This window comes from Narcine bancroftii, chromosome 4 (assembly GCF_036971445.1).
Source record: "Narcine bancroftii isolate sNarBan1 chromosome 4, sNarBan1.hap1, whole genome shotgun sequence".
In the NCBI taxonomy this organism is placed as follows: domain Eukaryota; kingdom Metazoa; phylum Chordata; class Chondrichthyes; order Torpediniformes; family Narcinidae; genus Narcine; species Narcine bancroftii.
The window spans coordinates 204602771-204618438 of record NC_091472.1 but is presented as its reverse complement, the minus strand read 5'-3'; the positions used below and the strand labels follow the sequence as shown (position 1 = coordinate 204618438).

At 41.6% G+C, this 15668-nt stretch overlaps 1 protein-coding gene across 1 annotated transcript; it reads left to right on the top strand.

Annotated features, from left to right (window-relative positions):
• The first annotated feature begins 2209 nt into the window (after positions 1-2209).
• LOC138761494 (immunoglobulin lambda-1 light chain-like) lies at positions 2210-6674 on the top strand. Its single transcript, XM_069933716.1, has 3 exons — positions 2210-2314; positions 2396-2743; positions 6141-6674. Exons 1-3 carry the CDS (start codon positions 2266-2268, stop codon positions 6461-6463), a joined length of 720 nt encoding a protein of 239 aa, XP_069789817.1. The 5' UTR covers positions 2210-2265; the 3' UTR covers positions 6464-6674.
• Positions 6675-15668: the final 8994 nt, after the last annotated feature.

The window sequence follows — 15668 nt, the reverse complement described above, 5'->3', positions numbered from 1 at the left end:
GTTCCTTTAGCTGTCCTGGTGAATTGTACCGCCACATGACGGAGAAGGGCGCCGAGATTGGCTCCACATCTGAAAGCCCTGCAAACATTGACCTATTGGATTCTGTCAAAATGGACAAACGTCTTTCCACAATATATTCCATTTGCCATCTCACATAAAAGATCTACATCCACTGTAGCCTTCTTTTGTGCTCTTGAATACCCCTGTCCTTGTCTATTCCTGCTTATCTTTGCGGCTTTAGCACATTTCACCGCCTTATACTTGGCCGTTATTTCCGAGTCGCACTTCGACATCATAACATGTTGCGATCCCAGCTGCACCTCTCCCTTACTTTCGGCTAAGAAATGAACATTATGCCTATTCCCTGCTTCTTGTTAGCCAGGCAATGTCCTACCCACCAATGTTACCACAAACAGCATGACTGTTGATTATCAGCCAAAACCTTTGCTGTAGCTCTTTATCAAATGGTTACCAGTTATCAACCACACGCCAGCGCTTCATTACACTGGTGAGACGCGATTTCCCTTTCACAATATTAGTTTCTCGAGATTACTTTGAATTGTTGCACAGTACAGACGCTACCGTTTTTTTTTATTAATAGTTTCTGACAATTCTCTGTGAAGGCGTTAAACCAGCCGCCCTTCGGTCCACTAACTTGAATCTCCCCCACCCCTTGGAATGAAAAAGTATGGGATTTTTCCCCGTAATTTCGAACAGTTAGTACTCAGTACTACGTCGGGATGAATCAAGACCTCTGAATAAGTCCTATATACCATGGAGACTTCACCTGCAGATCCAACAACCGACTCAGTAACATCGCCCTGTCCCTTGTCACTTTCCCGAATTCCTCCCTCACTTCCCGTGCTCGGTGTGCGGTTCGCCCTGCGATGTCCTTTGGATTCTCTCTGATGAAGAACGGTGCTAAATGCTCGTTTGAAACTGGCTCCGCCTCATTTTTATTCCACAGGCCTTTGTAAAAATGACTCTGTAAGTCGTTCAAAAGTCTTTAGAAATACTGGCTATCATGTTTTACATCTGAAACAGGTCTTGGCTGATAATTCAATATTTCCACATCCATGAAACTTTTTTTATGAACAATACACGCATTCCCTCCAATTTCCTGACCATCCGCTGAATTTGCCAAATAATAGGTTTTTTCCCCATCTTTAATGCAACCTCACAAACTTTCAGGTACATTTCCTTTTACATTTGCCTAGTTTGTGTCTTCTGAAAGTTCGCCTTAAATACACCCCCGCCCCCATCTCGATTTTCCCAAGTCTTAACATAATTTGCCGGCTCCTTTCGCTTGGCTCCTGTTTTATATTCGCCTCGGGCGTTACCTGTTCACATTTCTGCTCCAACGCAGTGATGTTTACTGCTTTTCCCGTGGTCTCCAACTCGACGGTTGAATTAACAATACTCTCTCTCACACACACACGTATGTACGGACTCTCCCATGACTTTTAATGGGGTAATTAAATAGTTAGATCTCCAGTAGACAAGCTAATGATTGAAGAATATTCAAACTATCTCCACTTAGTTAAAAGGGCTTTCCAAGCAGTGGTTCTCCATTTGCCCTTCCCACCCACATCCCACTTTAAGTAATCCCTCTGCCATCGGATCTCTGTGATTAGCAAGGGATTGCTTAAGATGGGATATGAATGGGGAGGGGTTGAGAATCACTGCTCTGGACCCAATTGTTACTGAAATATTTTGCTTGAGAAAAATTATCACTGAGAAAAATTATCACTGGCCCATTTCCTTTGGAGATATGCACAAGAGCCAATTAATGACGATGAAAACAGTGGTTCTCAACCCTTTTCTTCCCACCCACATCCCACCTTAAGCAACCCCTGACTAATCACAGAGCACCGACGGTAGAGGGATTACTTAAAGTGGGATGTGAGTGGAAAGAAAAGGGTTGAGGACCACTGACCCAAGGCATTGAGTGCAATGTTTATGCAGTTTCTTCAAATAACACATCCCACGCGGCAACCGACCCCTCTTATTCTGAGGAATTAACAGCGATTCCCATCCCTGGGTCTCTCGGGGGTTTCCGCTCCGTTTCCTGCCGTCTTCTCCCAACTGCTGGAGCTGTGAAACATCGGTTGACGCCCCACCAAGGATTCGATGTCACGTGGTTAGAGATTTGCATGAAGAATTAATCATGAATGACGTTGGGTCGCTGAAGACTTTTTAAGGAGGGATGTGGAGAGACCTCGGCACCGGACTTCAGTCGCGGAACAGTCCTCCATCGCGTTGAACATGGCTGAATGGATCCGCGTTCTTGCCGCCTTGGCAATCCTTTTCCAAGGTAAGTCGTTAATGTTACGGGGATTTGGGTCGCGCTCATTGTTTTCCTCCTTCTGAAAACTGATTTGTTTTTATTCACTAGTGACAAACTCGGAGAGAATTTTGACCCAGCCGACGTCCATCTCCACGTCTCCAGGAAACACCGTCAAGATCACCTGCACCCTGTCCGGTGACAAGCTCAGTAGCTTGTACACGAGCTGGTACCAGCAGAAACCCGGCAGCGCCCCTGTCTTTGTATGGTACGAAAGCTCTACCCGAGGGCCGGGAATTCCAGACCGATTCACCGGCACCGTGGAGGAATCCGAGAACAAGATGCATTTAACCATCGCCAACGTTCAGCGGGAGGACGCGGCCGATTATTACTGCGGTGCGACCCGCAGTAGCAGTGATGCGTTCACCTTCGGGAGAGGAACCAAATTGAATCTGGGCAGTAAGTCAATTATTCACGATGCAAAAACGTGTGTCAAACGTCGCCAAACAAAGGATGGCTGAAGGCATTCAGCCGGTCCGACAGCACCCGTGGGTGGTAAAGGTCGGAAGGCACCCTTTATCAATCCGAGAGGGTGACTGGCCAGTTCAACGCTGGCGACCTGCCGAGTGCAATTCTTTGTTTGCTCACGATCCCCGTTTCTCCATTGCAAACTCGGGGTTTGCTTTCAGCCTCAAAACCTGAACGCACGGAGCCCAAAGTCTCTACGATCGTCCCCTCCCTTCGACCCACGGAGGCACTTGCTGTCACCTAACCGAGCCTCCCTGGTTATCGGAGAATCCAGCACCCCTCAAAGAAGTGACCGAGGGGGTTTTAAACACTTGAATGATCTCTCAAGCCTCTCCGTGCCATGATTCCACTTTCCCCAGACTGACGATCTCTGTCTCGGGGTTCTGGTGCGGCTGGTTCCGCTTGAGATGGTTGAGGTTGGGCGTCTTGCTTGGTTCCATGAGTTTTATGAGCTGTTGCCATTGCTTGATGGGGCCTTGGGAAGATTAAGCGATTTTATTTAATTCTGAGAATAGGGAGAGTCCCAAGTCTAAGAGGCGATCATTGTAAAAGAAAAACAACACAAGGCTGGAGAAACTCAACAGGTCAAACAATGTCCTTTATATAGAAAAGATAAAAATACATCACCGACAGTTCATCCCTTGATGAAGGGCTCAAGCCGGAAACGTCAGTGATGTATTTTAATCTTTGCTCGATGTGCTGATCTGTATATACTGCTCTGTGTACGAGTGGCTGGTCCGCCCTCTGGTGACTCGATCGCCTGTGACCTGGCCATAAATGTCGACCTCCCTTGCCCCTCCCTTCCATTCATTCGAGCACATGGAGTCGGGCCAGGGGCAATCTAATGTGTGTTAAAGCCGAGCGTTCCTTCGAGTCATTGAGAGTGCGGATCTCCACATAAAGGACACTGTTTGACCTGCTGAGTTTCTCCAGCGTTGTGTTTCACTGCCCCCACGGGGTCTACAGACCTTCGTGCTTCAGTTCAAATGGTCATCATTGACAGGAAGTGGATAGACGATTAGAAATGGAGACTTAATTTGGAAAAAAATATATAAAACGAGCGAAGTCGTGCGAATTCTCTTCATGTGGTGCTGTGCTTCGGAGAGTCTGACTGGTTCACATCCAGTCGCAGCGACCTCGCGAACGATAGTTACCGCAGGGAAAATACCAACGGATTTAAAAACGTTACTTCAGTTCCCTTTAAAAGGCCGGTGGCATTTATTAAATCCCTCGCAGTTTGTCAGAGCCGAGATTAGAAACAAGAATGGCCCGCATTCAAACTTTCAAGTTTACATTTATTATCAAGAACCTCCCGGCGAAAGAGCGTTCCTCACGTCAGGTTCGCATGAATTTCCAATCCAATCCTGGATTTGCGTTCAGAGCGGTTTTAGGCCGCCTTCCTCTCCACCAGCTGCACTGTGTCCGGAAACTTCAATAACAGTCAAATATAACGTTGCGACTTTTGTCCACGGTAGTGCAGACACGGAATCGAGGGCAGAGCTAAACATTGCAGTATTTCATTTTAAATTTGACGGAAAGAATCATTTAGTTTTATCTTTAATTTTTCTGACCTCCTCGTCCACGAAGGACGTTGGATGAGTCCTGGAAGAATCCTTCGTAACATTTTAAATCTCATTCAGAGAATTGGACTCAAACCAAAACAAAATCTTTCGGGGCCATTGTCAATCACAAAATGTGATGCAGTCTCTCTCAGTTAGAGTTGTATTTATTCTCTCTCAGTCAGAGTTGTATTTATTCTCTCTCAGTCAGAGTTGTATTTATTCTCTCTCAGTCAGAGTTGTATTTATTCTCTCTCAGTCAGAGTTGTATTTATTCTCTCTCAGTCAGAGTTGTATTTATTCTCTCTCAGTCAGAGTTGTATTTATTCTCTCTCAGTCAGAGTTGTATTTATTCTCTCTCAGTCAGAGTTGTATTTATTCTCTCTCAGTCAGAGTTGTATTTATTCTCTCTCAGAGTTGTATTTATTCTCTCTCAGTCAGAGTTGTATTTATTCTCTCTCAGTCAGAGTTGTATTTATTCTCTCTCAGTTAGAGTTGTATTTATTCTCTCTCAGTCAGAGTTGTATTTATTCTCTCTCAGTCAGAGTTGTATTTATTCTCTCTCAGTCAGAGTTGTATTTATTCTCTCTCAGTCAGAGTTGTATTTATTCTCTCTCAGTCAGAGTTGTATTTATTCTCTCTCAGTCAGAGTTGTATTTATTCTCTCTCAGTCAGAGTTGTATTTATTCTCTCTCAGAGTTGTATTTATTCTCTCTCAGTCAGAGTTGTATTTATTCTCTCTCAGTCAGTTGTATTTATTCTCTCTCAGTTAGAGTTGTATTTATTCTCTCTCAGTTAGAGTTGTATTTATTCTCTCTCAGAGTTGTATTTATTCTCTCTCAGTCAGAGTTGTATTTATTCTCTCTCAGTTAGAGTTGTATTTATTCTCTCTCAGTCAGAGTTGTATTTATTCTCTCTCAGTCAGAGTTGTATTTATTCTCTCTCAGTCAGAGTTGTATTTATTCTCTCTCAGTCAGAGTTGTATTTATTCTCTCTCAGAGTTGTATTTATTCTCTCTCAGAGTTGTATTTATTCTCTCTCAGAATTGTATTTATTCTCTCTCAGAGTTGTATTTATTCTCTCTCAGAGTTGTATTTATTCTCTCAGTTAGAGTTGTATTTATTCTCTCTCAGTCAGAGTTGTATTTATTCTCTCTCAGTCAGAGTTTTATTTATTCTCTCTCAGTCAGAGTTGTATTTATTCTCTCTCAGTCAGAGTTGTATTTATTCTCTCTCAGTCAGAGTTGTATTTATTCTCTCTCAGTCAGAGTTGTATTTATTCTCTCTCAGTCAGAGTTGTATTTATTCTCTCTCAGTCAGAGTTGTATTTATTCTCTCTCAGTCAGAGTTGTATTTATTTTCTCTCAGTCAGAGTTGTATTTATTTTCTCTCAGTCAGAGTTGTATTTATTCTCTCTCAGTCAGAGTTGTATTTATTTTCTCTCAGTCAGAGTTGTATTTATTTTCTCTCAGTCAGAGTTGTATTTATTTTCTCTCAGTCAGAGTTGTATTTATTCTCTCTCAGTCAGAGTTGTATTTATTTCCTTGTCTCTTTTGTCCATTTCCATATCCAATAATTTATTCTTAGGTTGTATATTTTCCAGAACCAAGAACCGTCTCACAGTATAACTTATATTAACTGCGGTCAGCTGGACACAACGAGTTTTATAAATTCACTCTAATTATAAAACCAGTGGACATCGGTAGATTCGAAGGGTTCGTGGCGTCTGTTAATGAATTTTCTTGCATTTATGTCCGTTTTTATCTTCAGCTCAGCAACCCCCTGCCGTGTCGGTCTTCCGATCTTCAGCGGAGGAAATCGAGACCAAGAACACGGCCACCTTGGTATGTTTGGTGACCGGGTTCAATCCGGGCGCCGTGGGCATCAAGTGGACTGTGGACGGCAAGACGAGAAAGATTGGGGTCGAGACCAGCCGGGTGCAGCAGGAGACGGACAACACGTTCAGTGCCAGCAGTTACCTGACGCTGGCAGCCTCAGACTGGAACTCGCACGAACTTTACTCCTGCGTGGTCAAACACGAGGCTCGGGCAATCCCGTTTGAGGCAAGCCTCACGAAACCAAGCTGTATCTGAAGCTTGAAGTAAATGTAGCGAATCGTTATTTTTCTTTTATAATCCCATATGTAGATATCACGTATTCGATTGTACCCGTGTTCTTTCATGACCCACCAGATGGACATGGTGTTGTCTCGCACCCGAGAGCCACATCTCACAGTGTAGACGGGCAATAGCCAGACAACGTTATAAAAAAGTGCATGACAATAAAACAGATGATTTTATCTTCGCTGGCAGTGTTTTCCATTTCTTTGGGCGAGCAACTTTTAGAAATAAAACCTACAGATCCCTGAGGTTCAGAATTGAAGTGTAATTATGGTATTACATTATTTTTCCTTTCAAAGCCGCCCAAATGACTCCAAATGTTTTCCATTCAATGTAAAATTGAGGCATGATATTTACACAATCAGTACTCAAAACAGGTATGGATTAATGGATCACTTTAATCGCAAGACGGTGCCATGCGTTTTCAGAGAGTTCTGGGCAATTGCACAACTCTGCGCGACTTATGGGGATTTGAGGGAATATTTTCCCCCAGCCAACGGCTGAAGGAAATGCACAAAGCAGAGAACTGTCGTTCAGAAACAAACCCATCGGCCCAGTTCACACAATTTGCACTGTGAGGTGTTCCCCTCTTTCCTGCATGTTGACGTGTCCACCCAAGAGCCTCCCAAGCACGAACGGGATTCCAGCTCAACTCGTGGCAGCCTGTTCGAGGCAGCTACTATTCTGCATAAAAATAAATGCCGCGCACATCCCATTTCCTCCCGCCAATCCACCCCTCCCTCCCCCCTCAACTTCAGCGCACGTCACGAATACCTCTCATAATTGTATCAACCCGATAGAAGTTTACCCCCGCGTGGAATGGAATAATCACCTCTCATGTGACCAGAGTGGAGCCTCTTTTCAGAAACTGAAAAGATTTATCACCCGGCTTTAAAATGATGAAACATGGGTGCACAGCGGATGGGAAAATTCTGCTTCAAACGTGGGCGAATCGAGAACGAGACAACCAACGTATATCACGGAAATTTTGGCGAATATATTAATTATAAAACAGTTGGCAGGGGGAGAGTCCAGGGAAGGAGGGGAGGATGAACGCCAGGCAAAGGTGGGGGAGGCTAGGAAAGGGGGCAGGGGGAGCGAAGGCCGTGCAAATGGGGGAAATTGGGGAAGGGAGAAGGTGGGAAAGGGAAGATGGCAGGAGGCAGGCAAGAAGTGTCTTCACTATGGAGCGATGCAGGAGGAGAGTCCGTATTCCAAAATAAAGGAAGGTTGAAATTGGAAAATCTAGAAACATGCGGCAGAGAGAAAACGATAACTGAATTTTCCAAAAATGCAATGCAGAGATACGTCCAATTCTATCTGGCTTTGGTTTCTTGTAAAGAAAATCTGTATAGATTTTCAGTTAAAGTTCATCAGCTTTGTTCGGTGGAAACTACTGCATTGCTGCTTTAATAAAATATATCACTTTAAGTGGGTATTTTGAATTAAGTTGCAAAGCTTTATTCCTGTTGTGTTCATTTAAGTTTGTACCTGGTTTAACAGCGTTTACTGCAATCGTTTTGGGGTTTTTTTTTCCGTAAAAGACCTATTACGGTGAACTAAATTTAAAAGGAAATAATGTTTGCTGTGATATATTAAAATCGATACATCGAGCTCTGGCCCATGTGGTGTGGATTTCATGATTCTTCCAACGTCCCATCTTTACATAAAGTCCTTCACAGAATTTAAGTCAAAATATGTTTGCAAAATAAGTTCTGTAGGTAAAGATACAGCTGTCAAAAATAAAACTGTGAAATATATTTTTAAAATTAGACAAAGCACGGCAACAGATCATTTCGGACCACGAATCCGTGTCGCCCAATTTACACCCATTAACCCACACGTTTTGAAGGGTGGGAGGAAATCGGAGCCCCTGGAGAAAAGGTGTTGTGAAAACATTGCGCCACCCGCTACACCAACCCTGGCAGGATGTATGGAATTAGATATCAATCTCTGATTGGCCTGCAGGAATAGATTCCCTGGAGATCAATTCAGCCCCTTTAATGTTGTTATATGTCTGATGTCGACGTACTAGGATGTATTGGGAAAGATTTAAAAAAAAAACAGTGAATGGGGATCCCAATGTCATCAGTTCCCCCGATTTAATTCTCTGGATCTGAAAGTCCACCTGAACGTTCAGCACCGGGTGGGGGGGGGGGGGGGGGGGGCTGTAAAAGGCGTGGCTCTCACCGCGACGCCAGGCCGGGCCGCCCCTCTGACTGACTGAGCCCGATGTGGCGACAAGAACCTGTGTTGGATGATCAGAGCCACTCTGCTCTTTCTTTTTATAAATATTTATTTAAGATTTTCAAAATATAAAAGAAATAATACATTAAAAAATAGCAAAATAAACTAAAAAACAAAACCATTCCGCCCCCCCCCCCACCACCCTCAGTAAGCCCCGCAAGTGGAGCAGAAAAAATAACCCATATATCAATGAATTACATACATAGACTGTGTGATCTGACAAACTTATAATTAAAAAGATTTATGATATTTCTCAACCCATACATTCCAAATAGGGTGACCACGTCTGGACAAAAAAAAGAATAATTATCATGCAAATTATATGTTATTTTCTCCATATAAATGCAAGACCTCACTCAACTCATTATGATAATGCCAGCGAGCTATATTCACTTCTATATTATCCTTCCAAGTAATTGCAATACATTTCCGCGCTACCGCCAATGCTAAATGAACAAAAGCTATCTGAAACTATATCTTACATTTTGTAATTTAGTCACCCCAAATTGACACATAACTTCCCAATCCTCCTGAGGTATATCATAAGATAAACCTTCCTCCCATTTATTTCTAGATTTATTTGTTTGGTTTATTCATACTATCTTGTAACAAAGCATACATATCAGAAATAAAACCCTTTTTTAGTGTTTGTGAAATCAAAAATTCAAACTTTGTTAATTCATGTAGTTTCATTTCTCTTCCAAAATTATCCCTTACCAAACCTCGAACTTGATAATACACAAATAAAGAATTAAGTGGTTTTCCAAATTTTTCCCTAAGTCGATTAAAAGAAAGAAACTGTCCTTCTTCAAAACAATTCTCAATCACCTTTATACCCTCAGAGTCCCAGGTCTTTAAATACATATTATTAATTGAGAAAGAAATAACCTTATTTTGATATAATGGAGTTTGGGGTGAAATCTTACCCCGCAAACTGATAATAAAATTCCTTTTAGTCGAAATCCCTAATAAATGTTTTAAAACAGGCATATCATATCCCAGTAATAGACAAAGAGATAGACAATAGACTCGCCAAGGCAAATAGCGCCTTTGGAAGACTACACAAAAGAGTCTGGAAGAACAACCACCTGAAGAAACACACAAAGATCAGCGTGTACAGAGCCATTGTCATACCCACACTCCTGTTCGGCTCTGAATCATGGGTCCTCTACCAGCATCATCTACGGCTCCTAGAACACTTCCATCAGCATTGTCTCCGCTCCATCCTCAACATTCATTGGAATGACTTCATCACCAACATCGAAATACTCAAGCTGGCAGAGTCCCCAAGCATCGAATCCATGCTGCTGAAGACACAACTGCACTGGGTGGGTCATGTCTCCAGAATGGAGGACCATCACCTTCCCAAGATTGTGTTCTATGGCGAGCTCTCCACTGGCCACTGAGACAGAGGTGCACCAAAGAAGAGGTACAAGGACTGCTGAAAGAAATCTCTTGGTGTCTGCCACATTGACCACTGCCAGTGGGCTGATATTGCCTCCAACCGTCTCACAGTTTGGTGGGCAGCAACCTCCTTTGAAGAAGACCGCAGAGCCCACCTCACTGACAAAAGATAAAGGAGGAAAAACCCAACCCCAACCCCAACCAACCAATTTTCCCTTGCAACCGTGCCTGCCTGTCCCACATCAGACTTGTCAGTCACCAATGAGCCTGCAGCAGATGTGGACATACCCCTCCATAAATCTTCGTCTGCGAAGCCAAGCCAAAGAAAGAATACTTTAATTATAAATTGATGAACTTGAAACTCAGAAATACAAGCTAACCCAATTTTAGCCCAACTAGGAGGTTGTGTAGTATCTAACATCCTATTAACAAATTTTAATTGCACAGCCTCATAATAATTTTGAAAATGAGGCAGTTGAAGTCCTCCTAAGGCATATTTCCAAGTCAGTTTCTGTAATGCTACCCGAGCTCTAACTTTCCTTTCCACAAAAATTTCCTTACTGCCATATTCAAATCCTGAAAAAATACTTTTGGAAGTGAAAATGGAATCGATTGAAAAAGATATTGAATAGGTAGAAAGAGATTAATCTTTACCTGGCCTGTTAATGGGAGATCTTTTCATTTATTCAAATCCACTTTAATTTTCTTCAGTAATGTACATAATTTAATTTGTTTAAAGATTTATAATCTGCATCTACAATTACGCCTAAATATTTAATTTTATCAGACCATCACAATTTTGTAATCTTTTACACTCATTATAATCATCACCTGATATTGGTAATATTTCACTCTTATCCCAATTTACTTTATATCCAGACAATACTCCATATTACTCCAGACTGTTTTGCAAATGTTTCAAAGATTGTTCTGGATGTGTTAAATATATCAATACATCATCAGCAAATAAATTGATCTTATATTCATCTTCTGCAATTTTTATCCCTTTAATATTAATATTTTATATTAGGTCTGGTGATAATGGACAACCTTGACATGTTGAACATGATAGTTTAAATGACAAAGAAGTTTGGCCATTCATCACCACCCTAGCAACTGGATTTGTATAGAAGAACCAGTAAAGAAGGATCCAAAATTAAATTTTTCTTAAACTTTAAATAAAAACTTCCATTCAACCCTATCAAATGCTTTTTCCACATCAAGTGCAATGATCATTAGTTGGTTTGGCTGCTGCTTTGATGCATTGATCAAAGTAATCAATCTAAGAATATTATCCGAAGCATACTTATTCTTAATAAAACCTGCTTGGTCAGTGTGTACTAAATAAGAGAAATGCTTAGCAAGTCTATTCGCCAATATTGTAGCTATTATTTTATAATCTATAAAATTATTTTATAATCTGAAAAGTGGCAAAGCAGCAGGTATGGATGGAATCCCCCCCAGAAGTCTGGAAGGCTGGCGGCAAAACTCTGCATGCCAAACTGCATGAGTTTTTCAAGCTTTGTTGGGACCAAGGTAAACTGCCTCAGGATCTTCGTGATGCCACCATCATCACCCTGTACAAAAACAAAGGCGAGAAATCAGACTGCTCAAACTACAGGGGAATCACGTTGCTCTCCATTGCAGGCAAAATCTTCGCTAGGATTCTACTAAATAGAATAATACCTAGTGTCGCCGAGAATATTCTCCCAGAATCACAGTGCGGCTTTCGCGCAAACAGAGGAACCACTGACATGGTCTTTGCCCTCAGACAGCTCCAAGAAAAGTGCAGAGAACAAAACAAAGGACTCTACATCACCTTTGTTGACCTCACCAAAGCCTTCGACACCGTGAGCAGGAAAGGGCTTTGGCAAATACTAGAGCGCATCGGATGTCCCCCAAAGTTCCTCAACATAATTATCCAACTGCACGAAAACCAACAAGGTCGGGTCAGATACAGCAATGAGCTCTCTGAACCCTTCTCCATTAACAATGGCGTGAAGCAAGGCTGTGTTCTCGCACCAACCCTCTTTTCAATCTTCTTCAGCATGATGCTGAACCAAGCCATGAAAGACCCCAACAATGAAGACGCTGTTTACATCCGGTACCGCACGGATGGCAGTCTCTTCAATCTGAGGCGCCTGCAAGCTCACACCAAGACACAAGAGAAACTTGTCCATGAACTACTCTTTGCAGACGATGCCGCTTTAGTTGCCCATTCAGAGCCAGCTCTTCAGCGCTTGACGTCCTGCTTTGCGGAAACTGCCAAAATGTTTGGCCTGGAAGTCAGCCTGAAGAAAACTGAGGTCCTCCATCAGCCAGCTCCCCACCATGACTACCAGCCCCCCCACATCTCCATCGGGCACACAAAACTCAAAACGGTCAACCAGTTTACCTATCTCAGCTGCACCATTTCATCAGATGCAAGGATCGACAATGAGATAGACAACAGACTCGCCAAGGCAAATAGCGCCTTTGGAAGACTACACAAAAGAGTCTGGAAAAACAACCAACTGAAAAACCTCACAAAGATAAGCGTATACAGAGCCGTTGTCATACCCACACTCCTGTTCGGCTCCGAATCATGGGTCCTCTACCGGCACCACCTACGGCTCCTAGAACGCTTCCACCAGCGTTGTCTCCGCTCCATCCTCAACATCCATTGGAGCGCTTACACCCCTAACGTCGAAGTACTCGAGATGGCAGAGGTCGACAGCATCGAGTCCACGCTGCTGAAGTTCCAGCTGCGCTGGATGGGTCACGTCTCCAGAATGGAGGACCATCGCCTTCCCAAGATCGTGTTATATGGCGAGCTCTCCACTGGCCACCGTGACAGAGGTGCACCAAAGAAAAGGTACAAGGACTGCCTAAAGAAATCTCTTGGTGCCTGCCACATTGACCACCGCCAGTGGGCTGATAACGCCTCAAACCGTGCCTCTTGGCGCCTCACAGTTTAGCGGGCAGCAACCTCCTTTGAAGAAGACCGCAGAGCCCACCTCACTGACAAAAGGCAAAGGAGGAAAAACCCAACACCCAACCCCAACCAACCAATTTTCCCTTGCAACCGCTGCAATCGTGTCTGCCTGTCCCGCATCGGACTTGTCAGCCACAAACGAGCCTGCAGCTGACGTGGACTTTTTACCCCCTCCATAAATCTTCGTCCGCGAAGCCAAGCCAAAGAAGATTTTATAATCTATATTAATTAAAGAAATTGGTTGATATGAAGCTACCTTCAGCGGACCTCTGACTTTATTTGGAATTACTGTAATTATCGCTCTTGAAAAAGAATCTGGTAGTGATTGTTCATCTGTTATTTGTTGAAGCACTTCCATAAATACAGGAGACAAATCTTCATAAAACACCTTATAATACTCCACAGAAAACCCATCTTCTCCAGGAGAGTTCCCATTTGGCATAGCCTGTATAGCTTCCTTAATTTCAAAATCTGTAAATGGAGACTCCAACTCTTTCACTTCATCTAAAACTGGCAAATCCAAAGCAGATAAAAAGGATTCAGTAGAACCATTATCTTGAACCCCTTCAGAGGTATATCGGTTTTGATAAAATTAATGAAATTGATCATTAATTTCTTGAGGTTTATACATAACTATTGAATTCTTTTTAACAGCATTAATAGTCCTCAAAACTTGTTCAGTCTTCAACTGCCAAGCTAATACCTTATATAGGCTTGATCGCTAATTCATAGCAAAGCTGTTTAGACCTTTGAATTAACCACTCAAATTGATATGTTTGCAATGTATTATAATGAAATTTCAACTTAGTCAATGCTCACTGATAAAAAGGGTAAATTGCATTAAAATTAATATCTTCCTAAGGATACAATACCTATTCCAATCATTGCCAATTCATCTAACAGAGAAATTCTTCAAGGAGCTAAAGAAAATAATAAGGAAATTTTTATGGAAAGGGGGGGAAACCGAGGATAGCACTAGATAAATTAACAAAATGGTACAAACAAGGAGGCTTACAGCTACCAAACTAAGAATTATTATAGAGCAGCACAATTAAGATTCCTATCAGATTTTTATCAAACAAGGGAAAAACCAGATTGGACCTGGTTAGAGCTAGATAAAATAGGGGAGAAGGTACCAGAATATATACTTTATAAGTGGGATGAAAAACTGGTGCACATAGAATTTCACCAGTACTGCACCATCTGCTCAACATTTGGAAGAAGATTCACGTAGAAAGGAGAAAAACAAATTACCAAAATTATTATTGACGCAAAATCAACTAATCCCTTTCACAATAGATAACCTTTCCTTTAGAGAATGGGAGAGAAAAGGGATCAAAAGAATAGAAAGTTGTTTTTTGGGAAATAATTTATTATCTTTTGAACAAATGAAGTACAAATATGGTATAACTCATGGTACAATGTTTGCATACTTGAAGGACAAATTGGGAAGCAGGCTGAGGTTACCAGAAGGAAGCAGCTTTGAATATGTGATTACAGACAAATGATAATTAAAAGATTTATAACAAACATGTACATCCAGCTGCAAGAGAAAGAGAATGATGAAATAAGCTGTAAACCCAAACAAATGTGGGAACAAGATCTAAACATAAAGATAAAAAATGAAAAATGGGAAAAGCTATTTTCCCTATGAGAAACTATGAGAAATAGAGATGAACTATGAGAAATACAATAAACATGAGGTTACACATGATACAATATCATTGGTTACACAATATCATGCCCCAAAAGTTAAATAAATGGGACCCAACAGAATCAGATAGATGTTTTCGCTGTAAGAAGGAAACAGGAACAACAGTACATGTAATTTGGGCATGTGAGAAAGTGGAAAAGTTTTGGGAAGATCTAAATTAGGTATTAAATAAAATCACAAAAAGCAACATGCCAAAAATTCCAGAGATCCTTCTTCTAAGTAATATAAAAAGTAAAGAACTTGGACTCAATTTGGATGGAGCACAAAAAAATATTTATTATGATAGCCTTAGCTGTTGCAAAAAAATGTATTATGTCAACCTGGAAATCAGAAGATAGCCTGAAAATACAGCAATGGTACATAGAAATTAATAAATGTATTCCATTGGAAAAAATAACATATAATTTAAGAAATAACATCACAGTATTCGAACAAATTTGGGAACCATACATGGAACACAACAGAGAAGTCCTACCGCAGACCTCCACCACCTAAAATGACAGAAGGAGAAGAAGACGAAATGAACTGACCCAGTATGTAAAAGTAGATGACACAATTTTCTTGTTTATTTTCATTGTGTGATGACATTGTTTAATGGGTTTAATGTATCATATATGTTGAACGTTGAGTGAGTGGGGAAGGGGGATGAAGGAGGGAGGGAAGGGAGGGGGGAAAAGGGGAGAAAATGACACTGTGTATATTCGAGAGGGAAATGTTTGTGTGTATTTTGGTTAATATGGTTCATAGTGTGAAAAATTTTTAAAAATTTAAAAACTTAGTCAATGCTGCTTTTTTAAAAATCTTCAGTAGTATATTTTTGGAAGTCCTTTTCCAAATCA

Bases quoted from the DNA above. Each gene is read 5' to 3' on its own strand.
- LOC138761494 (XM_069933716.1), top strand. From the start codon at position 2,266: ATGGCTGAATGGATCCGCGTTCTTGCCGCCTTGGCAATCCTTTTCCAA. The intron at 2,315-2,395 runs GTAAGTCGTTAA...TTTATTCACTAG, and splicing joins CTTGGCAATCCTTTTCCAAG to TGACAAACTCGGAGAGAATT. The intron at 2,744-6,140 runs GTAAGTCAATTA...TTTTATCTTCAG, and splicing joins AACCAAATTGAATCTGGGCA to CTCAGCAACCCCCTGCCGTG.